This window comes from Rissa tridactyla, chromosome 3, assembly GCF_028500815.1.
Source record: "Rissa tridactyla isolate bRisTri1 chromosome 3, bRisTri1.patW.cur.20221130, whole genome shotgun sequence".
Taxonomy (NCBI): Eukaryota; Metazoa; Chordata; class Aves; order Charadriiformes; family Laridae; genus Rissa; species Rissa tridactyla.
The window spans coordinates 16,675,449-16,701,520 of record NC_071468.1 but is presented as its reverse complement, the minus strand read 5'-3'; the positions used below and the strand labels follow the sequence as shown (position 1 = coordinate 16,701,520).

The 26,072-nt window shown below is 40.0% G+C and overlaps 2 protein-coding genes across 6 annotated transcripts in view; one reads left to right on the top strand and one right to left on the bottom strand.

Moving 5' to 3' along the window:
* Nucleotides 1-1,546: 1,546 nt before the first annotated feature.
* Nucleotides 1,547-7,513, top strand: DEGS1 (delta 4-desaturase, sphingolipid 1). Its single transcript, XM_054194755.1, has 3 exons — nt 1,547-1,713; nt 2,657-3,399; nt 5,622-7,513. The coding sequence occupies exons 1-3, from the start codon at nt 1,632-1,634 to the stop codon at nt 5,766-5,768; spliced, it is 972 nt and encodes a 323-aa protein (XP_054050730.1). The 5' UTR covers nt 1,547-1,631; the 3' UTR covers nt 5,769-7,513.
* A 1,429-nt stretch (nt 7,514-8,942) lies between these two features.
* NVL (nuclear VCP like) overlaps nt 8,943-26,072 on the bottom strand; it is a 48,000-nt gene continuing 30,870 nt past the window's right edge. For 3 of the 5 annotated variants that reach the window (XM_054194746.1, XM_054194745.1, XM_054194748.1), the window contains 5 exons: nt 25,561-25,667; nt 21,235-21,311; nt 19,666-19,754; nt 14,521-14,591; nt 12,385-12,630 (listed from right to left, as the gene is read on the bottom strand). In XM_054194746.1, coding sequence (XP_054050721.1) covers nt 12,586-12,630; nt 14,521-14,591; nt 19,666-19,754; nt 21,235-21,311; nt 25,561-25,667 — 389 coding nt within the window. In that variant the 3' untranslated portion in view covers nt 12,385-12,585. The other 2 variants (XR_008465331.1, XM_054194747.1) reach the window with 2 other exon arrangements.

The following is a 26,072-nucleotide window of genomic DNA, read 5'->3' as shown; positions in this document are numbered from 1 at the left end:
TAAGAAAAGCATGTAAACAAAAATATCCGCAAAGCTGTTATGTTTTCTAGATCCTGTGCTTTGTCCATTACTTTAGATTGTAAACATTTTCACGTAGGGATTGTACTTCCCCTGCATCTGTACAGTTGCACATAGGGCTTTTAGCAGCTAGTACATATTAGCTTTTTTTATTCATTATTACTAATAAATTTTAAGTGATGCATTATAAACCTTGAGATATTCATATTACATTAATAGATAAGGTATAATTTACTTTGTGATAACATCCTCTGTTGTTTTTATCGCTATTCTTGATTTAAAGTATTTTAATTTGAGTGCATTTATGGACAATTAAAATTCCAAGCAAGTAGTCATTTAACTTCTACATAAAGTAATCTTTGTAACTGAACTGCCCACAGTCAATGTTATACGAGAAATGGATGCAGGGACAAATTAAATGGAGTTTAGTTCTCACAAAGGAGTTTGTCAAAGAAGTTCTTAAAATATCTTACCACAGAAAGTGAAGAAATTGGAGACCTTGGCACAGGCATTTTGAGTTGTAGTTGTAGGCGGCTTATATAAATTTAGGTTTTGGACAAATGGTAGCTAGTCCTTACAACCACACACCTCTTATGTTTGGAAAAGAAAAAGTGTATTTTAAAGAGCCGCTGTAAGATGCTGTTTCTGTTTCCAGCCTCAAGAAAGCGAGTCGGGTGAGACTGCCCTGCTGCCTGCGGTGGCTTCTGGGCAAGGTTGTCCCAACAGCTGAGGGGCAGAAACCTCTCAGACAGCTAAACCCGGACAAACACGGTTAAAGGTGGCAGGGGAGGAACGCGGAGCTGGTGAGGCTTCACCGGCCCAGCTCCTCGGAGTCCAGCTCGTCCTCGCCGCCGCGGGGAACGATGAAGGAGCTTGGGGTTCCCCCAGCGCCTCGGCAAGGCCCAGTGCCACAAGCCGAGAATTTTCTCTCTCTCCTTCAGCGCTAGTTACGCGGGCGGACGTAGCAAAGGCAGCCCCGGCGCGGCGGTTTGAGAAGCCAGCTCCCTGCCCGCGCTCCGCTCCCCTGAGGCGGCAGCGCCTCACGGCCCCTTGGGACCCCTCCCTGCGGCCGCCGAGGAGGCGGCTGGCGCCGGCCGCAAGCCCGCCAGGCCGCGGCGGCCGCGGGATGAGTCAAGGGGAAGGCCGGGGAAGTCAAGGGGAAGGCCGGGAAGCCGCAGCCCGCCCGGGCGGGCGGTCCCAGGGCAGAGCGGTGGGACCTCTCCCCTGAGGAGTGGGGCACGGATGACCTCCCTCCGGGGGCTGAGGGGCGGCCCGTGTCCCCTGGGCCGCCGCCGCCAGGCAGCAGCGCGGCTGCTCTGGGCGGAGGCGGTGGGGCCGCGGGCAGCCGCCACCCAGCCCCTCAGGCGACGGCTGCGCCTCGCGCCTCGCCCCACCCGGCCCGGCCAGGCCCCCGCCAGCGGGCGGGGCGCGAGACGCTCGGGCGGGGAGGGCGGGGCCTGTCAGCCGTGACAGCCGGCTTCAGCCAATGGGGAGAGAGGACGGGGCGGTGGGCGGGACGGGCGCCGGGCCGCCTCCGCGGCGCTATAAACCGCGGTGCCGGGCACTGCGGAACGGAGTGGTCGAGGCGGCCAGGGGGGTGTAGTGCTGCCGGGATGGGCAACACCGTCGCCAGGGAGGACTTCGAGTGGGTCTACACGGACCAGCCTCATGCCGACCGCCGCAAGGAGATCCTGGGTGAGGAAGAGGGGGGGTGGCGGCGGCGGTGGTGGTAGTGGTGGCTCCTTGTTACCGGCTGCGTGGCGGGGGGGGACCCCCACAAAATGGCTGCCGGGGGGGCGCCGCGGGGAAGGCGCCGTGGTGGAGGGCCCGTCCGTCGCCGCCGGCCGTTAGGGGCTCCCGGTGCGGCGAGGGGACGCGCGGCTGGGCCAAAGCCAGGCCGGGCCCGCGTAAGGGGAGCGGCGCTGGCCGCGTACGTGGAGGCGGGAGCCGCCGCCTTGGCGGCGCTGGCGGGTGAAGGAAAGGAGCGGGGGGAGCGGGGGCGGGCAGAGCCCGGGCTCCGAAACGTGGGGCGGGCGGCCCGGGCTTCCATTTTGAGCCGCGAAGCGGGCGCGGGGCCGCAGCGGAGGCCGGCGGCGCCGTTGGCCCTGCCCGCCGGGGGGCCGCGGGCCGCTCCCCGCCCGCCGCCGCAGAGCGCACGGCGCGGGTAGGGAAGGCGGTGGGTGATCGATAAGGCGTCTGCTGGGCGGTGTAAACAGGGCCGGCGTTGTGCCGAGGTGTCGTCGCGGCACCCGGGGTCGGCGGTAAATAACCGCGTTTTCAACTAAAACGCCCAAATGTGAGCTGAGCTGAGCTTACTTGAGGCCTTCTGGGTGACTGGTGTGTTGTCAGTCAAGGCCGTTTCCTTCCTGGGCAGGGTGGAGGTGGTACTGGTGCTTGCCATGTACGTGTCTAGTTGCTGAGCAACAGAAAAGTGCTGAAATGATTTATTTAAGGATTCGTTATAGCGATAAATGCCACACGTGGAAAGGTGGTGTGTCTTTGTTACATTTGCAGACAAATCCTAATTGGGAGGAAGGGAAGAAATGACTGTTATCTGCTTTTGTAATCTAGTTGGGATAGTTGGCTGCGAGGAGAGCTTCTAAATAATTCCTTTTTTGTTTAATTCTTTCTCATCTAGCTAAACATCCAGAGATAAAAGCATTGATGAAGCCAGACTACAACTTGATCTGGGTGGTTGTGCTGATGGTTCTTGCGCAGTTGACTGCATTTTATCTAGTTAAAGATTTGGACTGGAAATGGGTGATCTTCTGGGCATATGTTTTTGGAAGCTGTATTAGCCACTCCATGACTCTGGCTATTCATGAGATCTCTCACAATAGTGCCTTTGGCAACAGCAAAGCAATGTGGAATCGATGGTTTGGAATATTTGCCAACCTCCCTCTTGGTCTCCCGTATTCCATATCCTTCAAGAGATACCACATGGATCATCATCGTTACTTAGGAGGCGATGGAATTGACGTGGACATCCCTACCAACTTTGAAGGCTGGTTTTTCTGCACCCGTTTCAGGAAGTTCATATGGATTGTTCTTCAGCCTTTTTTCTATGCGATTAGACCTCTCTGCATCAATCCTAAACCCATTACTCGACTTGAAATAATCAATTTGTTGGCTCAGCTTTCCTTTGATGTGGTGATATATTATTTATGGGGAGTCAAATCCACTTTTTACATGCTTGCTGGTTCAGTACTTGGGCTTGGGTTGCACCCAATTTCAGGACACTTCATAGCTGAACATTACATGTTTTTAAAAGGACATGAGACTTATTCCTACTATGGGCCGCTTAATTTGCTCACTTTTAATGTTGGCTATCACAATGAACATCATGACTTCCCCAATATTCCTGGCAAGAGCCTTCCACTGGTAAGTTTACTTCCAAGGTTATAACTTCTTAAAATATGCCCTACTTCAACATGAAAATCGGGTAGAATGCTGATATTTAGAAGAATGGAAATTAGGAGATTAAAAAAAAACCTCAAAACCACACCAACAGCAAACCCTAAAACCCTGGGAACAATTTCTAAGTTGAGTGAGGAAAGGGGTAATTACTTAACATTTTAGTGGTATCCTGAACAAGCTTCCAGTGTGCTGGCTGCTCAAGCCTTTTCCATAAAAGGAGAGGGGAGGAAATGCCTGTCTTACACTTTGCACTATCTTTAGTTTTCTTTAATTGCAACCAGCCTTCTGATTTCTTTAGTTTGTAAGCATGCAGAAAACTAATTAAGAAGTTGCAGATACCTTCAGAGACTTGTCAGTTCTGTCTCTGAAATCTTAAGGACAAAATTGTAACGCATGCTTATCCTTCAGTCTCTTCTATCACTGACATTCTCTGGTGGGGAAAAGAGATGGTTTGAGATACTGCTAATGTTTGTTGGACTGTTGGGAAATGTTTAATAGCTTTCTATTTTGGAGCAGCTCAGTTTCCTCTAGTGAGAACCTTTGAACCCTACATAAGTATCAGCTGTACTTTGACAGAATTAAGGCTTCAAAGCCAAGACTTAGACCTGACACATCTGCATGAGTAGTAGATGTGAATCTTCAAACTGGCTTCTTCCCACTTCAGTCTTTGCTGATTTCTTTTAAGCAGGAGCTTAATTTTCATTGTATATCTGTTTCTCAGTTGGAGCAGAGGCTTCTAGGGTTACACCAAAAACTCCAGTGAAGAGTGTTTTTCATCACACACTAAATTTGCAGTTTGACAGCAAATGTGGTTTTGGTCTTGTAGCTTTGTTACTCCACTTGGGAGCAGTAAGGCCTTGTAAGCTTGTGCCTTTGTTGGAGTCTAAACTTCATTATTTCTGTTGTCAGTGGTGGAACTGCAGGTGAAATAGCTACTCCAGCACTTCTTTAGCAGGCCAGTTAAATTCTCTAATTGGTTTGTTATCACTTTGCAAATGGTTTTGGTTTTGAAAAAAGATGACTCTTCTTATTCATGGATTTAATCTTTCAGATACAGCTGGAGTTGCTTTAACTTATCTTTGATACCTAGATCCATGCTGGTGAACCACCATTTCACTACTTGTGACAGTACTGAAGCTGTAAATAGGGAATGATTTTTTTTTTTTTCAAGTATTTAATTGCAGAGGTAAATACCCAGCTCTGCTACAGGACTGTTAATCCACAGCTCTAATAAGAAAACAAAGCCTTCTTTTAGAACAGTGTAGTTAATTTGATTGGACTGGACTCTGCTATGATGTGTGCTAAAGATCACTGAAGTACTGAACACTTAATTCCAGCTGGGGTACTGGTGAGCCAAGAATAATTACTGTTGAATAAAAGTATATTGGCTCAATGCACTATTCTATAGATGTGATGACAGATCAAAATGATCTCCAGCTCCAGACCAGTCATGCAAATATCTTGGTTTTGTTTATTGCTTCTACAGATTAATATTTTTTCTTCTGTCTAAAACTATGGAATTTAGTGAAAAATGAGTTTTGTTCTGTTCAGGTTTTCAAGGATTTAGGTGGTTGGCCTCAAATATAAGTAAGGATATCTAACTGAAACTCCCTCTCTCTCAATTTGAGAGTGGTCTAGTCAGCATGTACACCTGAGAATAAAGTCTTTGTGAAACAGTTTATATTCATTCTTTAATGTCTGTCTTCAGAAACAAGATGTGTTCCTCAGAAATAAGATGTTTTTTCTTCTGAGTGCTGAGGTTTGAAACTACATGTAAAAATAGCCGTTTTAAACACGTCTTCCTAGAATCTACAACATCCTATTTAGTGATACTCATATGCCTATGAGTCAGCACTGAACTGAGTCACCCACTTCCAGTAGCAACCAAGCTGCATGCTTCTGTGAGATATGTTATTCTGCAGGTTGCACAGTGAATGGACTTCAGAGTGATAACAGAGTTTGTTCTGGTTAGCTTCAATATAAAAGTTTCATATGAAGTTTACTTAACAAGGGAGTTGCTTCATGAAATTTTCACATCTTGTCACTGGTAGCTGTTCCTGTAGACTCTTTTAACATCTAAAATGACACTTCTAGTGCTCTACATTAAGTTACAGGTTGAGGATTGTAAATTTCTTATGATTGGTGGTAAATATAAATAGTAAATAAACCTCATATCTCCTCTTCAGGTGAAGAAAATAGCAGCTGAATACTATGACAACCTGCCACAATATAACTCTTGGATAAAAGTACTGTATGATTTCGTGATGGATGACACAATCAGCCCATATTCACGCATGAAAAGGCAATTAAAGGGTGAAGTGAAGCAAGATTAAGCTTCTGGCAACCAAAAAACTTTGAAATGTCTGCTTGCTTTAAAGTGGCTGTATAAGGTCTCTTGCTAAAGATGTTCACCAGTGTCCTGAATTAAGATCTACAGCAACATAGCAATGCATCCTTAAGGATTTTTGTAGCAGACTCCTACCAGCTATAACATTCCTCGCAGTCCTCAGATTCATTGGTTTAATGTTTATATGTTTGCCTAAGGATCAGTGTTATATGCATACTGCTAAATCACTTTGTTACAGAATTTACTTTGGCAGGTGTTAAATCTGTATAAAAATATCTCTGACTCATTTTAAAAGTTCTCAATGTAGTACACTGCCCACAACATGCTCTTTAGATGACTGTAGTGTTAAAATGCTGTACTTACTGTTAATTCTAAACCAACATGAATTGTTAACTTAAACCTTCTGTTGAACCTGTTTCCTAACATATAGGTGGAAGTAACTAAATTTGCACAGAAATGTTAAGTCTGCTTTTGTTTAAATATGTAGCATGTCATTTGAAGGACTGCTTTAAAGTTCTACCTTTTCTACTGAAAGTACCTTAAAGGAGCAATCTACCAGAACGAAGTTGGCATCTTCGAGATGGCTTGTGTAACTTCCTTGTAAAAAGGTGGGGAATTGCCAACTTTATGGGTGCCACATACTGCCTAAGCCGCTTGTGTTAGCATATAGCTGGAGCAGCTGGCATTTAGAATTGCATCGTGCAAGCCACTGGGTAACTTAATATAATCGATAGTTTTTTCCATATTTGAAAAATCTTGTTATACTTTGGTTTTGTTTCTGATCTGCTGAAAAGAAATGATTAGGCTTTTCCTAGTTGGCTCTGCTGTTACCATGGTTTTAACTGCTAACTCTTAATACTTAAACTCATTTGGAAGTTTGGCTTGTATGGAAAACTGAATCAATTGAAGCAGATACTGTTCTGGTAAGCGAGGTTAGCTACAACCCCTGACAACTCTACCTATAAAGCATATTAGTCACTTGTGTAAGCACAAAAGTGTTGCTAAATGATCTTGATTTTTTTTTTTTCTAAACCTACAGTACCCTACACAAACACTTGTCTGTCTTTCATATTAAAATGTGGGGAGAGCACAGGTGGTGGTACCAAAGTTCTTGCTTAAGAAGTTTTTAAAATTGGGAACAGAGAATGGATAGACTTGCTGAACTCTGAAGAATGAATCTCGACGTACCTCAGCACAGTATATTTGCCTTCTGTCATCTAACGCATTGATGATGGCTTTAAGCTGCCAAAGATGGCTACAAATCACCCTTAAATCTCAAATGGTGATCCTACAGTATGTTCTTCGTTTATCTGAAAGATGGAATCTCATGAAGGTGGAAGTCTCAGCCACTATCAGCACCAGTCTGCTGTAAGTAACTTAATTTTTAGATGCTTCCAGCTCCTGCATTTTATGGGGTTTTTGGTTGGTTTGTTTTGGGGTTTGTTTTCTTTTTTTGGAAGAAGCTGAGCGCCTGAGAAGAATGTGTTGGTATATCTTAACCCTCACTTGATTGTGATCCTGTTTTTGATGCGTGTTTTGTTTTTTAAGTGTGGGCCCTTATCTGTGTTTAATAGAAATGGTATGAAAGTGTGCCAGCCACTTACAAAGTGACTCCATTAAGATGCCAATAACGTGCTAGCTAGCCAGCATATTGCTCAGGGTATAGCGTAATGTCAAAATATACTTTATTTGGTATTTTTACATGTAATTAAAAAGCAAAGATTAAAGCAACATTGGGTGAATTTTTGACTGGTCCCCTAATGCTGAAGGCCTTAAGCTTTAGAGAAACTTGGTATTTTTAAAGCAGATGCAAGAGCTGTTTTATTGAGTGATGGTATAGATGAACTGTAAAGAATTGCTGCCTTGCCTTTCTATGGGGAAGAAAACTGATTTTGGCTGAAAGACCCGAATAGGTCCAGTTTCTTTTTAAGCCACTTCTGCATGACTTTTTCCCAATTTGAGGTGAATGGTGGAATTAAATCTCTTTGATAGATTGCTCTAGCTGAACGAAGGATGGAAAGCGTCTCAAAGTTTTACAGCAAAAAGCTGAAGTTGAGAAATTGCTTATCTGAAGTATTAATCTAGGATAACTGGGAGCTCATAGTTTAACTTTCATACTTGGGCTTAGTTACCTATTTCACTGATGCCCCTTACTGTCCTTCCAATGGGTAGTGCAAGTGTGAATTCCTGCTTTTAAACAGGCGTGGAGCTGCCATTTTTTCTTGCTTAAAATTGCAAATGCTGCTTTAAGGTGTCCTGACCATGATCTTCCCTTCCAACTGAATTATAAATACCTCATTTTCACTTTAAGAGCTGCAGAATAGTGGGGAATTCTGAGGGACATATCTACCTTTGCCATCATTTTTGGAAACGTATGCTACTGGCTACCTATTGGAGAACACTTACTGGACTGGGGCAGTCTGGGCCAGTGAGATTTATGTTTAGATCTAAACCATGGTCTGATTCTTGCAAGCACTGGTAACTACTATTTGTAGGCCTGTCATTCCTGTGTAATACACAAGGGGCTTTGGCATCTAACTTCAGGAGTAGGGATTTTGCCAGAAGCAGATCATCTGAAAGTTAACCTATATTGCAGATAGTTTCATGCCTAAAAAAGAGTTGGAAGTGTGTATGTCTGAGCCACTGGTAAAAGGAATTAAGACCAGCTGGACTACTTCGCTTGTGTTTGATATATTCTAAATGAATAACTAGTTTTCTCCAGTCATGATGTGGTATTTAGTCTAAAGGCATGGCATAGAAATAAGAAACATGATTCTTTTTAAAATACCTATTAACCATCTAGTTATTGTTAGTAAGGAATTAAATAATTTCATAAATGCTATTAAAATATATCTGGCAGAAACAGGTTAATATACTTCTTGAAATAGTTTATCTGAAAGTTGGAGAGAGCTTTGACTAACTAGTGAAGAACAAATTAAACCTAAAGAGCATTAAGAACCTGGACAGTTAACCTAATTATAGGGTTTTTAAAAATAAATCTATTCATATGGAATGAGTTAACTTTGTCCTTTCTACGTGCTTGTTAGGGTTTGTTCCTTTCTATGTAACTAAAGCATCTTACTAGTTTGTCAGTTTGGCAAACCTCTCCTCTAAGTGAAATCAGCTAGGAGTTTAACTGTCAAAACACAGCTGCCTTTGGGTCAGTAGTGTTAAACGGGTCATCTGAGTAGTTTAGCTGCAGCTAAATTGTGCAGAGCTCTGAATCCCCTTCAGGGCTTTCAGAGTAACTTACGCTTTTCAGAACAAGCTGCCTTGCATGGCTTGTAACACCCCCCCCCCCACATCCTCACCCCAAACCTCCAATTATTTGAAGCTGCTTAAGTGGTGTGAGTAATGCATCCCTGCTTAAGTGGCCTTAAGTAATGCATCCTGGAGTCTGATCAAACTGGGCCTGAGTTTTCCCACAGGACAGGCGTGGAAATACTCTTTCAAAACAACTCTTGCCTCTGGCATTCTTGTTTTGCTGTTGAACCTGTCTGTTCCACAACAGTGGCCAATTAACATGTTAAATGGGTGCATCTTTCTGACTACAGAGCTCCAGACTTTCAGACCCAGGACAAGACTTCCGAACTGGAACCAGAGGCCAGCTGAAAAGCAGTTAAGACTTCTTGGTTCTGTGTCTCAAAATTCCCCTGGTTAAGTCTTTAAATGTAGCCAGCAGGCACGTAACACAAGTAAAGTCTACAGATGGTGAGAAATGGATCTGCTCTAGGTAAGCAGACACTGTTAGATAATGAGCTCAGTGATTCACCTCTGCCTCCTTGGCATTTATTCCTGTACCAAGTGAAGTGGCATGCCACAGTAAAACTTAAGGCTGTTAATTCCTTACTTAAAGATAAGGTTCAACAACCAATAACGTCAATGCTGTAGATTGCAGGCAGCCATACCAATCCTGTTGGACAAACATAAGAGAAGTTGCTTTCAGGTAGCGACCTTGCGTAAGTGGTCTAAGACGCAGCTTTTGGGAAGTGTACTCCTCTAATTTGAAAGAGTTTCAAAAGACTTAAGGCAAAGCAAGTTCTGCTGTTTTAGCTGGCACACAGCAAAGCACAGGAGCCGCTTCTGGGTCTGGCAAAATTGTTTCTGCAAGGTCCTAGGAAAACAATCTGACAAATAGGCGTGTCCAAATCATGTAGATGTGCCTTTAGTATAGCAACCTGCAACTGTACATATGTAATTATCTCTTCTCTATCAAATCCTCTTATTTCATAATGAAGCCTGCAGTGGTACACAAGACTTTAGCGAGGACAAAAACGTTGAAAAAGTTTCCTATTGAGCCAAGAATGTAGATGGCAATTTTTTTCCTGCTGACAGTTCCTGCACGGCATCTGCCCCCTATCCATGCTTAATTTAGCATCTAACATGCTCTGGGATAGAATCATTATTGTGATTTAGATATGTGGGTAGCCTCAGGAAAAGGGAGAAAAGAATGGTGTGATGAACTATTTCTTGATCTTGTCCCAACAGAAACAAGATGGCTAGAGGGAAAACCTCCTCTAGGCATGTCTGCTAGGAGGGTGGTAGCTGCATGTGCAGAACAAAGTAGTGGTCTCTGTATTGCATGAAAAGGCTTGTTCCTTAAAGCAATTCCGCTCTTCTATGTACAAGTACAAGGGATCTTGCGTTTTATCTCTTATCAAGTTGTTTTTTTGTGATAAGTACTATAGTCTAAGCAGAATTTCCCACAAGAAAAACTAGCAGGCAGTGTGGGTGCAGCACTTCCTTGTGTAAACAGTTTTGCTCTAAAGCAAAACCTTTTATTTAAGAAAGGTGATAAAACTAAAGTTGTAGATTTAGAGCTAAACCAGGAAAAAGTTTATGTAATGTAGGTGATTCTTGTATAGCTCTGTACATAACATCTAGGTATGATTTTACATTAAAATTAGTCACTTCACTGATACATATTAATTGCATTACCTCACAGTAATGAACACCCACAAGTGAAACTATTCCAAGATAAAATGATAATCCTTCATCTTGGATTTCTGGGAATCACAGTAATTCCAGAAGCTCCAAGCCTGATTTACAATTACAAGCAGACACATCATCTGCTTTATATGCAGGGACTTCATTTGTTAGTCATATGGGCCACAACGTGAGTCACTGAGTCTCAGGCTCCCCTAAAAGACGGAGGGAATATCATACTGTGTTGTGCAAAAATCACAGTGGTAAGTACTAGCTGCCATGAGTGTTGGTATTTTTTTAAAACATGAGTCTGTGATTAGTTATTTGTAATAGCCTTCCATGTTTACCTTTGGGGAAAATCTGCAAGATCTTTTGTCAGATGGCAAGTCAGAGGAGAATCTAAGATGTAAGGCACTATTCCCTCTCAAGGCAAGGTTGGTCTTAGATCAAGTTGTTCATGGTCCTTAGCAAAGCATGGCAACTTGTTTAAATGAACTATGGCTTGAGTAGGAGATTAAATAATCATCTCCTCCCTTTTAAATGTTCAAGTAGGGGGGATGCTTGCAGAATAAACATTGCTTACAAAAAACGTTTCACTGTTTTTTTACAAGGAAGTTTCATTACTTTGATAACACCAAACTTTAAATAATTTTTAAACTTAAGGCTTTCTACGGAATTTGCTAGCAGAAATCATCCATTTCCTTTTCTGATCCTTGATGGATGGTTGCAGTGCTTTTGGGAAGAATAAGACTGATCAAAGATAAGAAGCAAGAGTAATGGTTCAAGAACTTCATAGAATGACAGTGCTAAAAAAAAAAAATAATCCTTGAAGGCTGGCAGGTTTCAGAAATTAGTTGCTCAGTATCTGTCACATTTCAGTGTTTTGTCTTAACTCTGATTCTTTCCAGTTTGCTGACGTTGAAAGTTATGACCCTCTTCCCAAGATGGAATTCCTTTTATTAAAAAAAAACCACCAACAAAAAAACCCAACAAAAACCAACCAACCTTGAGGCTCTTCGGCCTGTTTCTTAAAACAATAACATATTCCTTTTTCCAGAGGATATCAAAATGCTCAAGTTAAGAAATTCAAATCCATAATGGAATTTTTTGTTGTTGCAGATTTGTCTGTTTGTAAAAAAAAAAAAAAATTATTAAAAACCAGCTTGTTAGGTAACTTACTGTTTCAAGTGCTTTTTAGGTGGCTGTTAAATCATAGTATCATAGTACTTCTCAGGTTTCCAAACTTTACACTCTCCTAGGTAACTTTAGAACAGCTTGCCATCTGTGGATAGTTTCTCTTGATAGGTGAGGGAAGCTGTTAGACATTCTGAGAACCTGTGCTGGCACAGTCATAATGTGTCACTGTATTTGGGAAAGGTGTGATTAATGGTACGATAACATACAGTGTGGCACTTTCCCAGTTTACTTTCACAGCTCTGTTCTCCCAGTGATTCTTCTTGTTCTTGGGTGGGTGGGGGAGGGGGGGGGGGAGAAAAGCAAGCTATTCTCATTTACAGTTGAAAACAGATCTTTGAGCAGTGTAAACTCTTCAAAGGGTGACGCTCTCTGCCTCTGAGGGCTTTCTGATTAAGAGCACCAAATTAATGAGGATGGTATTAGCTCTTTAGCACTAAAAGCATTCACTTTTAAAATGTAAATGGTGATAAGCAGGAAGCGTGTATTATATCTTTTATTCTAGAAATAGTTAAATTAAGGATTGTTTAAAGCAGTAGGTTACAATGACCTTTTTTCAGGTACAGTTTAAAAAGTTGAGAGATTTAGTACAGCTTCTTTCCAATGTGTCTCTTAATCAGGCACAGGAATCGCAAACCTTTCCAACAATGCAGAATGTCTCCTTTGGGAATTGTCCAAATTTATCACCTGCACAGTGACTGATGCAGCTCTTCATACATTATTTGATCCTAACAGTGCCAAGATAAGAGGAAAAAAAATACTTCAGACAACGGTTAAAAAAAACCCATGCAATGTTTAAAAGTGACTTTATATGTATTATTTAACGAAGTGAAACAAACCAGCTATATAAGCCACTAGCTATATTTTCAAACATTCAAAACCTAATTCAAACATTCAAAAACCTAAATAAGGCAAAACCCCACTACCCTGGCTCATAAATGTGGTTCTCCAGTGATAGTCACCAATGATATGTAATTAATAGAAGCCTTTAGCAGAGTTCTTGCACTTAATATTGCCATGGTAGGTTCAGACCATGCTTCGCTAAGGAGATACCACCCTCTTCACCAGGAGAGCTGCTGAATTGACACTTTACTCCCTCATCTAGTTCTGCCAAAATGAACAGACAAGATCTTCTTTTGTTAGTCTAACTTACTTAATTGTAACTGCGCCTTAATCCTTTTCTCTAATCACTCAAAATGCCAGTTTTGAGGGACAGAATACTTAAGAGATGTTAACTTCCACTGAAATAACTGGTTTCAGAAGATGATGTCTGTCCATAGCTTTAAGAACAACTTATTTTGGTTTGTCTCAAGCCAACCAGTTAAACCAAAAGCAAGTTAACTGAACTCAGAGATGTGTACAGGAGGGAAAAGAAGAGTTAGAAGCACTAAATCAGAGATGCAGATCTTTCTTTATATTCCAGTATTCATAGGAAGGTGTGTAGAGGGTTTTTGTCAGATTGAACTTGACTAGCAGATAGGACATAGCACCTGGAAATGGGAGATGAGTATCTCGTACTCCGAAAGATATTTCAAAATACCTAACTGAAAATTCTTCAGATGGATATAACTGAAACGTAAGGCTCTGAGGCAGGTAATATTTAAGCTGCCTTTGAGATGCAGAATGACATTTCTAGTTAACTCTTAAGAACCAGTAGGGCTAAAGTCCTAGTACTTACCAGTGATTGCTATGTTAGAGGAGATGTTTTAAGTTTTTGTGGCTGTTGCTTCTGTTTGCTTAGTGAATAGCAAAGGGGAAGAAAATAACAACCAACACCATCTTTAAAGGGTCTTGGAGCCAAAGATCACTTTTGAATTTTAAAAAAGGTGACTGACCATCAATGTACAATAATAATGAAAGGAAATAATTAACTAGTTAACTTTTCTCTGACTAGTGTTCAAAGTGAATATATTAATGTATTTTGGCTGCAGTACACTCTTGGCAACACAGACCTATACACAAAAGCTCTGCAGCAATAGCAATTCCTATATATATTAACTTCTAAATTGTAGTAATTAAGATGATTGAACAGCTTTCCTTTCAGTCATTAAAAAGAACAGGTCATAAGAAAACCTTATAACAAACTTTCTTGACAAATGCAAATAATGAAAAGACTGATAAGAAGTGAGTTATAAAGTGTGTTTCATGTCCTATCTCAAAATGATGTCTTTTGCACACTAAGAGAAATGGTTGAGCATCCTTGGGTGTCACATCCCTCTGTGGGGGGAGAAGGCGGGGGAAGGAAGGGGGTGGCAAGGTGTAGTGCACTCTAAAGGCTTTGGCTTGTAATTGAAAATTCCACAGACGTAAGAGGTTAGGGCCAGGTAAATAACTAATCTGGGAATGTCAATGAGAAGTCCAAGGTGCCATACCAGAAGATAACCTTGATAGCACAGTTATCCATCTACGTGCAATGCATCATCTGCAGCTTTGAAAAGGGAGACTTTAAATTCTGACCTTGTAAAAAAAATCAGGTTTGTTTAATGCAGAAACAGGTAGTGTCACTTTGAAAGACATGCAAATGTACTGCAATCTTAACTATTCCTGCCAGTCTCCCGAATAAAAAGAGTATCCTTTCCAGGGGACTAACGCGTCTTTCATACTTGAAGCTCTTTTACCTTTTTTGATACTGAAGATTTCACTTTCTTAAAAGCTTCTTCAAAGTGTTTACGGGAAATCTTGATTTCTCCTTAAAGAACAATACATAATAAATTATTAAAATTGCAGGCAAGTGACAATCAAGAGATTGTTGCGTGTATTTCCAGGCAGCATTCATGAAACCTAACTAACTGCATGTGCTTGTCAGTTGGATGAGCTCTAATTCAGTAGTGTTATGAACACACAAACTCTTATATTGTATGTAGCTTCCTGTCTATGATTTTAGGAAAGATCTTAATCCCTCTATCCCTTGCACCTTATGCCAAAGAATACTTACTTGTTTCAGAAAGTTATTTTAGGTATTAGTTTTTCCACCTGCAGATTGGGAGTTTCATTCTCAAAGATGCCAAGTTAATTGCAGTTTATATCAAATCCTGTTAGAACTCATGTCCCTTAACCCTTCCGGAAGAGAATGCCTCAAATCCTGCTACTTCCAGTTTTGGCTTTATTTTCTATATGTATTTAATATTAAGCTTTCCCTATAGAGTGTTATTTAGTGAGTACCCAGAAAACATTTTGTTACCATGCCAAGTCTACTACAGAATGCTGGGTTCCTAAATAACTGACTTTGTATCATTGCCTTGTCTGGCATTACCCAGAAGTGATGAAAGCTTTCACTTTTACAACTCCCTCTGTTTAAGTTTATGCAAATTGCCTTTTTGACCTTAGTGCAGCTATCCACAGTAATTATTTCTAATCATAACCTTTTGAACAGGTTTTTTTAGTATGCTAAAATTTAAGCATACCTCTAACAAATCATGGATTCCTCTGCTCACACAAGCAAGTGCCTTGTTTAATCTAGGCATAAGAAACCCAAGATACCACTATTATACTGACTCATTACAATGCATAGGTATCAGATGAGAGGTACAAAAGGTATGTCTTAAGAGTCAATTTGCTGCATTTTTTATGTATTTCATTAAGATACTTTTTGCTTCCACAGATAGGTATTGCCACTACCTTTGCATACATCTTTGTAATGTGAAACAGGATGTCCTGAGATGAAAAAAACTGTTAAGATTCCTCATTAATACATTTGATGTTAGAGTTTAACAAAAGTCTTCTGCTGATATAGCAAAATACTACATAGCAGATGGAAGGCACTAAATTAAAGATGAGAACTTGTTAAAGGTATAGAACAGAACAGCAAATAGCCCACAATTATTATTTGCTTTAAAAGTAAAGATGAAGGTTAAAGTTCACTGAACTAAACATACAGCCTCGCTGCTCTTTCTCATCTCGGTTCTCTGAAGCTCTTATTCAAGATTCCCATTACCAGATAAAGTTATACCACTATAAATGAAGATTTTTTTTATACCAAACTTCATTTATACCGGTATAAATGAAGATGCTTTTTAACTTATTTCCCCAGGGAAATACTACTTATCATAGAATTGTTAGGGTTGGAAGAGACCTTAAAGATCATCTAGTTCCAAGGCCCCTGCCATGGGCAGGGACACCTCCCACTAGATCCGGTTGCTCAAAGCCCCATCCAGCCTGGCCTTAAAAACTTCCAGGGATGGGGCTTCCACCACCTCTCTGGGCAACCTGTTCCAGTGTCTCACCACCCTCATGGTGAAGAACAACTTCTTAACATCCAGTCTGAATCATCCCATCTCTATTTTTAATCCATTCCCTCTAGTCCTACCATTACCCGACATCCTAAAGAGTCCCTCACCAGCCTTCTTGTAGGCCCCCTTAAGATACTGGTAGGCCACTATAAGGTCTCCTTGGAGCCTTCTTTTCTCCAGGCTAAACAACCCCAACTCTCTCAGCCTGTCCTCATAGGAGAGGTGCTCCAGCCCTCTGATCATCCTCGTGGCCCTTCTCTGGACACGTTCCAGCACGTCCATAATACACATAAAGAAAAAAAAAAAAGTTCCACTTGGGTTTTTCCCAGAAGCTAATGACTATGGAGTCATCAAAGTGCCATAAAATAATAAAATGAAGGGATGAGAATTTCATTTTGCTTTCACTTTTGCTTTTAAGCCTGTAACTTTTTAATCAAATTGTGCAATAATATATATCCTCAACTATAGGGAGGAGGGAAAAGACAAAACAGCATTTATCAGCTAGGGAGTTCAGTATCATTAAGGACATGCTTATCAGAAAAAGTCAAGGTGAAACAGTCTGTGATACTAATGTAAAAGTATCAGCTATGGCTAGGTATAAGCATACTTTTACCTACTGCTAAGTAAAGTAGTTTACCTCTTATTGAAATAAGTTAGACTACTTCACACTTATCACATGATAAGAGTAGGCACAATGCTTGACACTGAAGAATTTACCTGTCAGTAACCTATACCTTGGCTACTTGCATTAACATAGTTTGCCTTGATTTCTGATGACAAAACCATTTAGTCTGAATAAGTAGGTATAAATGCTTTATTATTTAAAACTATTTATATTGATAAATTAATGATAAATTAAAATACTGAAGTATACCAACAGGTATAGTATTTCTAAAATAAGACTAGGTACTTAAAACACCAAATATGAAATTGTTTTTTTTTCCTGTTCACATAGATGAGTGAAGGATAGCTGGTTCCCTTTCCTCTTAATTTGAAAATATCAAGGACCAGATTTTGCTTTTCAAATTCAACTGCGAAGGTACAAAACTTTAATTAATCTATCTCACTTGTTTAACCACACTCTCTCTTAACTGCTGTAACAAGAAGTCTCATAGACTCTTTCTTTGCTTAAGAAGATCAGTCTTACAGACTATGCATGTGATGTGGGGTCACTGGCTATCTTTTAAAAAAATATAATATACAAAAAGGGACACTCAGGGATAAGGTCATAGTTTAGAAGGTCAGTGAATTCTCTGCATTTGTCTTTGCAGCTGGAAGTGTCAAGAGATTCTCATACCCTATACATTCATTCTAACTAGGTGAACTTGCCTATGAAACTGCAGAATTGCTGGCTAAATCGTGTAACTTGTTACAGTCACCAGAAGACCGGTAAACTCCAAAGAATTGTAGGAAAGATCCTTTGGTAGACTGAAAGCTGATTAAAGGATATTAAATAGAGCATAAGGCTTAATGGTCACTTTTCAGGAGAGGGAACAGGCAGCCATTCTGGCATTGATGCTGAAATCAGTTTTATGCAGCATCTTTATCGGTCGTTTGGAAAAGGGAGCCGGAAGTGAAAACTTCAAGTTCACAAATGGTATTGAACTCTTCGGGGCAGTCAAATGCTGGGCCAATGATGAGGGACTCCAGAGAGACCTCATAAAACTGAAAATCTGCCCAATCTTTGTTAGGATTCCCCCACTCTTCCCCCAGACAAACTGCAATACATGGCAACGCCTAGACCACAGCAACTAGTGTGATCAACTCTCCTAGGACTGTTCAAGTTGGAAGTAGAATTTATGGATTCTTGTAAGAAATATCACAAAAGTGATACCTTTCCATTTCACTATAAAAAAGTTCCTTCAATCAAGCTACGGCTGAGTGTTAAAAACCCCCAAGCTCCTGAATTTATCCCAGAAGGAAAATATCAGGTATAACAAGGAAGTTGCAACAGAGTTTGTACAGAATAGAAAGGAGCAGCACTGATCTCTGCCAGGTGATTCTAAAGTACTATCTGATGAGGACACGCAGCACCCATCTACAGTCACGTATAGAGCCTGGGACGGGAGTCACTGGTGCATACTGTGTGGTAACACTGAAGGAAGAAATTCTCCAGTCTGTGTACACACACTACCTTTTTGAAGATATAAATGGACAAGGTCCCAACTCAGAAACCACATTACACACTTTTGTACCAGCCAGGGCTGACACCTTAGAAATCCAAACCCAAGGACAGCCCAAACAAGCAGCTGCTATAAACATGCAGATCAAGCCATGCATTTAATATGGACTTGCTGGCTGCCAGCACATCCATACAGTAAGTGCTCAGGCTGCAACCCTAAATGTGAAGGCTGAATCCAAGTGATGAACATCTTTAAATAAAGCCTGCTGTATTCTGGATAATTATAAAACCAAACAGGATAAATTCAGAAGTTTACATCTCAAATCAAGACTTTTTTCCATCTACAGCAAGCAAAATGGGTAACCAAGTCATACAACAGTGAAGGTTTTTATAATTTGTCTCCCCCCCCCGCCACTAAATGAACATGCTAGTTCCCTCAAAACAAGGAATAAAAAACACATTGCTCTGTTAACCTACTGTTGTTAAAAACCAGATGAGACTGGGTATGTACTAGATAAAACAGAATGATTCAAAGCCATTAAAATTCCAGCGTGGCTCTTAGAAATAAGAGGCATAATGAAAGCCTACTATATTTTCCAAGGACATCATCTGAAAAGTCACGATTCCATCTTAGCTTTGCGTTTTGACTTAAGGGTAAAATAATAAACAAAACTATTGGAAAAAAATCTAGATAAACACACATTTTGTCTCAAAGTTTCAATTTGCAATTATATTTTCCTATCTGCACAGAAAGAAATAGTAATTTAAAAACAGGGAAATGCAACTTAAAACAAAAGTGCAGACAGATACGGGAAGGGCAAACACTGTACTTGAAACAATTTGTAACTCCCTGATGAAGTCTTGGCAAGGACCACTGAGTGCTAAATACCTAAGATCAAAAATGGCACTCAGATTTTCCCAATGCCATTACTAGTAGATGCATGTATTCAGTTACACAATACAATTGTGTGCCAGAGGTACGTCATCAGTATGTATGCAGTTACAACTACTCAAATCTGCAAATAAGTCACTATAATTAGTCTCCGGTAGTGATGTGGTAATTTTGCAGATGGATTTTGGAAATTTGTTCAGTCTAGTATATAAATTGTCGGTTTAGACTACCACTTAACATAAACTTTTCTTTAAGGTTACAAAGTTCAATACTTGTAGAAAAAAAAAATTTATGCTGAGCCTCCAGCATAACCATTTTTTCATGTACTCTCCCCTACATCTACTTCAAAGATGCTTATATGTTCTTGAAAAAAATCTGACTTAGTTTTTGTTTGGCTCAGAAGTCATCGATCATTTCTGTACAGCAGGCACACCTTTATGCTTGTCTTGAACTACCTTAAATACTTTACATTCTATTTATCTTCTCACTGTTTGTTACGATTTTTGTAAAGCTTTCTTACCTTTCTTGCTTTGAGTATTCTGCAGGGCCATTTCCTGTCTCAAGGCGCAAATTGAAGCCTCACGCACTAGAGCGGAAAGGTCCGCCCCTCTACAGATACAAACAGAATAGGTTATTTTAGGATAAATTTCTTTTTTTTTTTTTTTGCTGATGACATATAGAAAGGCAAGGCGCTACAAATGACGGTAAAAGAATGGTTGTGCTGTAATAAAGGTTCATCTTAAGAACACTGGAAAGAGGTCCAAGGACTACCCAGCGCTGCAACCTTCATTATGGAGTGATGTCCTCCAGATTTTAGCCACAGATTTAGATCAAATAAATGAGAAGCAAGAGGAGATGCAAATACCCCATACAGCATCCTTAAAAATGCCAAAGGATTGATTAATATTGTGCCACTTGGTGGGAACACGATACTTTTTTGTTTTATATCAGTCTTATGAAATATTCAAATGGAACCACCCGTTATTACAAAAGGGAGTTGCCTTGCTCAAAGCTGCATCAACAGTTAACACGCTCTTATAATAATAGTATCCACAAAACATGGTCAGATCAGTCTTTCTAAATATTTGTTTCCAGTTTCCAGCTGCTGGACTTTTCACAAGCCTTCAAACTGGTGCAAGTCATTGAATCAAAGAAAATTTTTGCAGTTGTTAACAGGCTTCATTTGGGGATGCTAGGAATACTGCTGTATTAAAAACCAAAACCAAACCCGACCAAACAAAAAACCCCAACAACACAAAACCCCAGCCCACAAACAAACAACGAAACAACAAACAAGACCCAAAATACAAACAAACCCAAATAGAACATAACAAAAAAACCATAAACAAACCCAAAAAAAACCCAAAACCACACACACCCCTCAAAAAAAGGCAGTCAGTGAAAGGGGCAGAGAAAGAAAAAGTATCATCTTTCCCAATCATGAAACAATGACAAACTAAAAATCATGACTGGTGAGAGCCTCCATTTCTAAGTTTCAAAAGCAATATTGTGACAAGCAGCATGTCATAAGCTTTATCTTTTGTGAACTCCAGAAAATCATTAGCTATTAATAAATTATTCAATAGATTAAAGCTTTTTGAAGTTTAGTAGAACGCAGTTGCAAATTATTCTGTAAGATAGGGCTATCAAGCTTTCCTAAAAAACACACCTTGGTATTCCCAAAGTCCTCATTACCCTGTCAAACCCATTGCTTTCAACTGCGTGACAGAACAAGTTGGTTATGTTTGCTTAACCAATTTGCTTTCATCATCATTGTATATGGGTCCACAACTTAGAGGGCTCTTTTATCCTCAGATTATGCAAGAATTATAAAATAAAACCAAAAGGCCTCTACTGATTTGTATTTACACCATGAAGAGGACTATTCCAGATGAAAAAGACTTTAGCATCCATTTATTCCTACCAACTCCTTGGAAAAAAGCACAAGTGAAAGCAAGAAAAACAGCATAAGGCTTATAGACCCTGAAAGCTAAAGAAATCCTCTTAATAATAACAACCTAAGACACATTATCACGCATCAGAAGACTGTTGGCGCTGCACATTAAAGTCAAAACTAGAAGCTACTCACGTGTAACAATCACAATGTTGATTGTAAGCAATTTCTTCAAGGCTTACATCAATATCTAGTGGAGGCCGGGTGCCATTCTAAGGGAGCAGAGATAATAAAAAGAGGAAGATAAAAAAACCTTTTATTTTTTTTAAACATGCCATCCCCAAAGTGATTAAGTTTCATCAATCAGGAATCATATAGAGGCCTGACAAATTCCTTGAAATATCCACAAATATGAACGTTTTTAATTTCAAGGCAACAGGAAGGACAACCATCCTTAAATCATTTCATTATGAAATAATAAGTAATGCTAAATTTTAACTTCCCACCAACAGATTAGCTTTTCTCTAACAAAAGATGGCCAGCCTGTGACAGGGCAATGTAACACTGACGCTATTCCGTATGCGGACATGCCTCGAGTAGGTGGTTACATCAACAGCATTGTTTAGCTGAACTTCCCCTAGTTTTACTCTGTGTTGAAATCAAGTAGCTAAGCAATAAGCATGTAGATTTAGTCTTATCACCTTTAAGGCTGAATTAATTGTACCTCTTTTATGTTCTAGACATACATTTTCAAACTTAGAAGTTTTCCATTCTGGATTTCATAAAAGTTGACATACACTGTAGACATCCCTGTGGACTTTTTGACACTACCCTTCCACGTTATTACTGCTTCCTCCACAAAGATCCCAGAAGTGGTTTCTTTTGTTATTAATTTTGTATCTCCAACAAGCAAAAGATATTGGACAACATTATAAATTATACTTGAAACTAGCCAACAAAGTTTTCAAACACTAAGCATGGAGATCTCTCTATTAACCTTAGACAACAGCAAAGCAGCGTCATGGTAGTACAGAGATTCTAGATGTCTTTAGTATCAAACAATACCCGAGTTTGGACACGAAAGGACACTTTTTGATACAATTAATACATTTCTGCCCAAAACTCATTTGATAGAAAGGCACAACCTCATGTAATTCTTTTCTGACTTCTTCAGGTGAACTAGTATACCACAGACCTACAATACCTTCAAGAGAAAAAAATAAAATGTATAGTAACTGACAAGTTAAAACCCATGAGACTCCTTAACAGACAGTAGAATAATCAAGGACTAGGTAGAGTAAGGGAGCAATCTTGAATGAATCTTTCTAGAATACCAGTTAGAAAGGGGAAAAAAACCCAAACCAACCCAACAGAAAGACAAAGGAACAGCCTGATTTTGAAACTTCTTGAAAGAACAGACTTTAACCTGGAAACAAGGAAACCTCGTATGGTTTCATATGGAGTTCTTCAGTGATTGTTGTACAAGACTGCAAGCCAGAGAGACGCCTGCTCTGCTAACAAGAAATGTTTTACCAATTGCATTTTTTGAGTGGGATGATCTGCCTACTCTGGAGACAGGCTCAGCAGTATGTGCACCAGGGCAGCTTGATAAGCCAGCAGGAACGTAAGTACACTGGCAACTTAAACATGCGGAGACATGCTTCTCTTGCATAATTAATATGCAATTTGAAAATGATCGATTTGTACAAGTTAACTGAAATAAAACTCTTTCACAACAATCTTCAACCTACATTTATGCTGTCTGTCTTCCTTACAACCTCTTCCTCCCCGTAACTCCCTTTTCTATTCCTCACACTGCTTTTGTAAGCATCCAGGCTTTCCCTCAGCAACTATTCTCAGCTTCCACATCCTGTGCGTGTATTCCTCGGGGATTTCTGGGAATGCATACTGTCACCCAGAAGCCACTCACATCTGCACCAAATGTTTTGCTTTATCTACCCCTGAGCGCATATTTAAGCAAGTGTTCCTCTAGACAGATTTTTCAAATTTCCTTATCTAGAATGCATGGATGAAGTCTGACAAAAAGTAAGGTCTTATTTCAGTTAATTTAAGATATTTTCCTCTCTCCATATTCCATGTTCTTCTTGCAGATAACTCCTAAACATATTTGAAGAAAATAACAACCTATTTCTTGTTCCTAACACTAGAAATACAAATCTTTGCCTAGCTCTACAAGAACTCTGGTGACTGCAGAAATAATAAGTGAGAACAGCACCAGCCGCCTCATGGAACGATCATGAAAACGTGCAAGGAAAAGACCCATTCAGAGAGTGTTTGTATCTCACTTCTGCTGGGCTCTCAATTAAGACCTGAGAAAAAAAAAAAAAAAAAAAAATCCATCAAAGACTTAACACCTCATTCACTACAAAGACTGGAACCAAAATATTAAGACTAGTATGAATTAAGTATGCATGGAAGTATCTGGCATTCCAAAAATAACATGCCGTGATAACCAAGGACAGGATCCACAGGAACCAAGCTGGTAAACACTATGCAATGCGTTGCTTACATCACAAGAAGGCCCATAATCAGGCAAGGCCACAGCAAAGATGGTTTGTCAGCAGAAGACAAATATGCTCTGATAACAGGATAGTGACAAGGTTACCACATCACATGTGCCACTCCTCTTGCTGCTATCCCAACAGAATGATAGACCGTAGCCAGAAAGATTCCCAGAAGGAGGGAGCAAAGACGTTTTTCAGCAACCTCACCCAAGATTTATGGCAGCTGAAGTAAGTATGATTCTGAACTGTTTGATTCTTAAAGGCAATCTAGAAAACAGATCTCTCCAACAAGAAGTTTGTCATCACCAGTCAGGAGTGAAGAAGTGAAGTTAGGACTCAACACAGAGTTCCTTATCCTCTGTGTTGCACACAAGTGATCGTATCACTTGGACAGCCCTACCACTTGCAGGCAGGCATCTTGGTGACCCTGTGTGGCTGCCAGAGTGTGAGCAAGTGAAATCTATCAGAGTGTGAGAGAAATCAGCTTTGTTTAATACCACCTTTCCCCCCATGAAGTCTTCCACCAAGCTTTGCTGCACTATTTTGCTACACCACTACAGTGAGAGCACTTGAGACAGTTACAAGTCTCCAAAGATTCTCCAGCAAAAATTAGGGAGAGCAAGGCTCAATACCTGTATGTTAAAAAACAGGGCAGATGTAAACTCTGTACCAGAATCCTCCTGCTCTGTTCAGACAGTCTAGGGACTGACCCTTACTACCCACCTCTTTCAGAAGAAGGCTGGTTGTATTAACTCAGAACAATCATATAACCCCAATTTTTAAAGAACGCTTTGAGTTACCTTTAAAAATAAACTGGTAAAATAAAAACCATAATTCCTTACAGTATATTTGAAAAACGATTTATGGATGTTACACTCAAATTCTCTCTAGGTCTTTTAAAAGGTAGCCATCTTTAAGAACATGGATGTAAAAAGTTTTAACTGAAATGTTTTTATAAAACTTTTTATAAATAGAAATAATTTTATTATAAATGTTTTTTTAATAACAAATGGGGGCATACTTACTTTTTTTCCCTCCATGAAGTAATGCACAGAACAAATGAAGGCAAGTCTAACATCCTAAATTTGTAATGCGAGTCTGACTTCTGAACAATCATTTTGGCATGAAAGAACATGCTTGAATGAGTTACCGCTTTCTGAATTCTCCTATGGGATTAACTATTGCCTACACCACAGCTTTATGCTTACATAAGTCAATTATTATCTTTACAAATTTACTAAATAATTTTTGCCACACTTTTCATAGTACAGTGCTATCTTTTCTCTATCATGGAGACTTGGGTCTCCTTTGCAACTCAAAAAAAAGTCTGATAGAACACCTGCTCTTAACAATCAATGCTGATCTACTGGAAAAAGTAGGAAATATCTGAGTAATTCATAATGCTTTGTGTGGCTTTTTTAAGGCCTTCATTACTGCTGTACCGTACTTAGAGAAATACTCAGAATTCTATAATCCATATCTCTGAAGTGGCAGAAGGTGCCATTAACCACAGGGAGAACCCATGAAGGCAGGTATTTTGCATTTTCATATTTACTTTGACCCACAGCCTCTATCATCACAAGCTTCCTTTAGTCCTAAAGGCAATTAAGTGTGACGATTACTGTTGAGCAAATACAGACGGAGCTTGTGAATCATTTTGGTGAATGTGTGGAACCCCCTCCAAAAAAGCTTACAAAACACTTCCAGGCCCATTACTCACACAGATAGTAATCTTTTAATTAAATCTGTTCAAACTGTGACTATAAAGGTAGCAGCTTCTATGTTTAACAGGTTTGCTTTGCTCAAGATTTATCAACCTTGCAGTCTCAGAGCAAATTTAACAGCAGATATGGCTGATGTTGGGGTTTTTTTTATGACCTCACGTAATATCTGAAAGTATTTCATGAGACAGGATCCTGCAACTCTCTGTAAAACTTAATTTGTCTTAAGTCATTCTGCCAAGCTTTGAGATAAAGATTTATTTCCAAATACTCACTTTGGTGATGGTCTTTAAAATAGCAAGTCGATCTTCAGGTGGTGGCAAACCCACATAGAGCGTTTTATCGAGTCTACCAGGACGCAGGATAGCTGGGTCAATTATATCTTAGGGAGTGTAAAAAAAAAGAAAAAAAAAGAAAAAATTATCCAGATATAACATACAGCCTTAGGACAGTACACACATGAGAAGGAATACATGCATACTTGTACCAAGATTCAAAGAATCTTTTGTGCCATGATGTGAAGCTCTAAGCGTTAAAACAGCTGATTGAAATAGTTTAATCTCTGTCAAGTAGGAGCCTCTATTACCGAGTACAGTTAAGCTGCATCTGCTCAAAGATGGCTCACAAATACCAGTTTCATCTCTTCACAAATGAAGACAAATCTATCTTTGGCAGTACAGTAGTATAAGTGTATATTTCTACTGTCGTACCTAGCACGATCAAGTGAGGAATTCCACATTAATTCATATCAAGGGAAAAAAAATGCTTCCAGTTTGCTATATTGGAA

Excerpts from the sequence above, each read along its gene's own strand:
- DEGS1 (XM_054194755.1), top strand. The coding sequence starts at position 1,632 with ATGGGCAACACCGTCGCCAGGGAGGACTTCGAGTGGGTCTACACGGAC. Across the intron at positions 1,714-2,656 it reads CCGCCGCAAGGAGATCCTGG|CTAAACATCCAGAGATAAAA; the intron begins GTGAGGAAGAGG and ends TTTCTCATCTAG. Across the intron at positions 3,400-5,621 it reads CTGGCAAGAGCCTTCCACTG|GTGAAGAAAATAGCAGCTGA; the intron begins GTAAGTTTACTT and ends TCTCCTCTTCAG.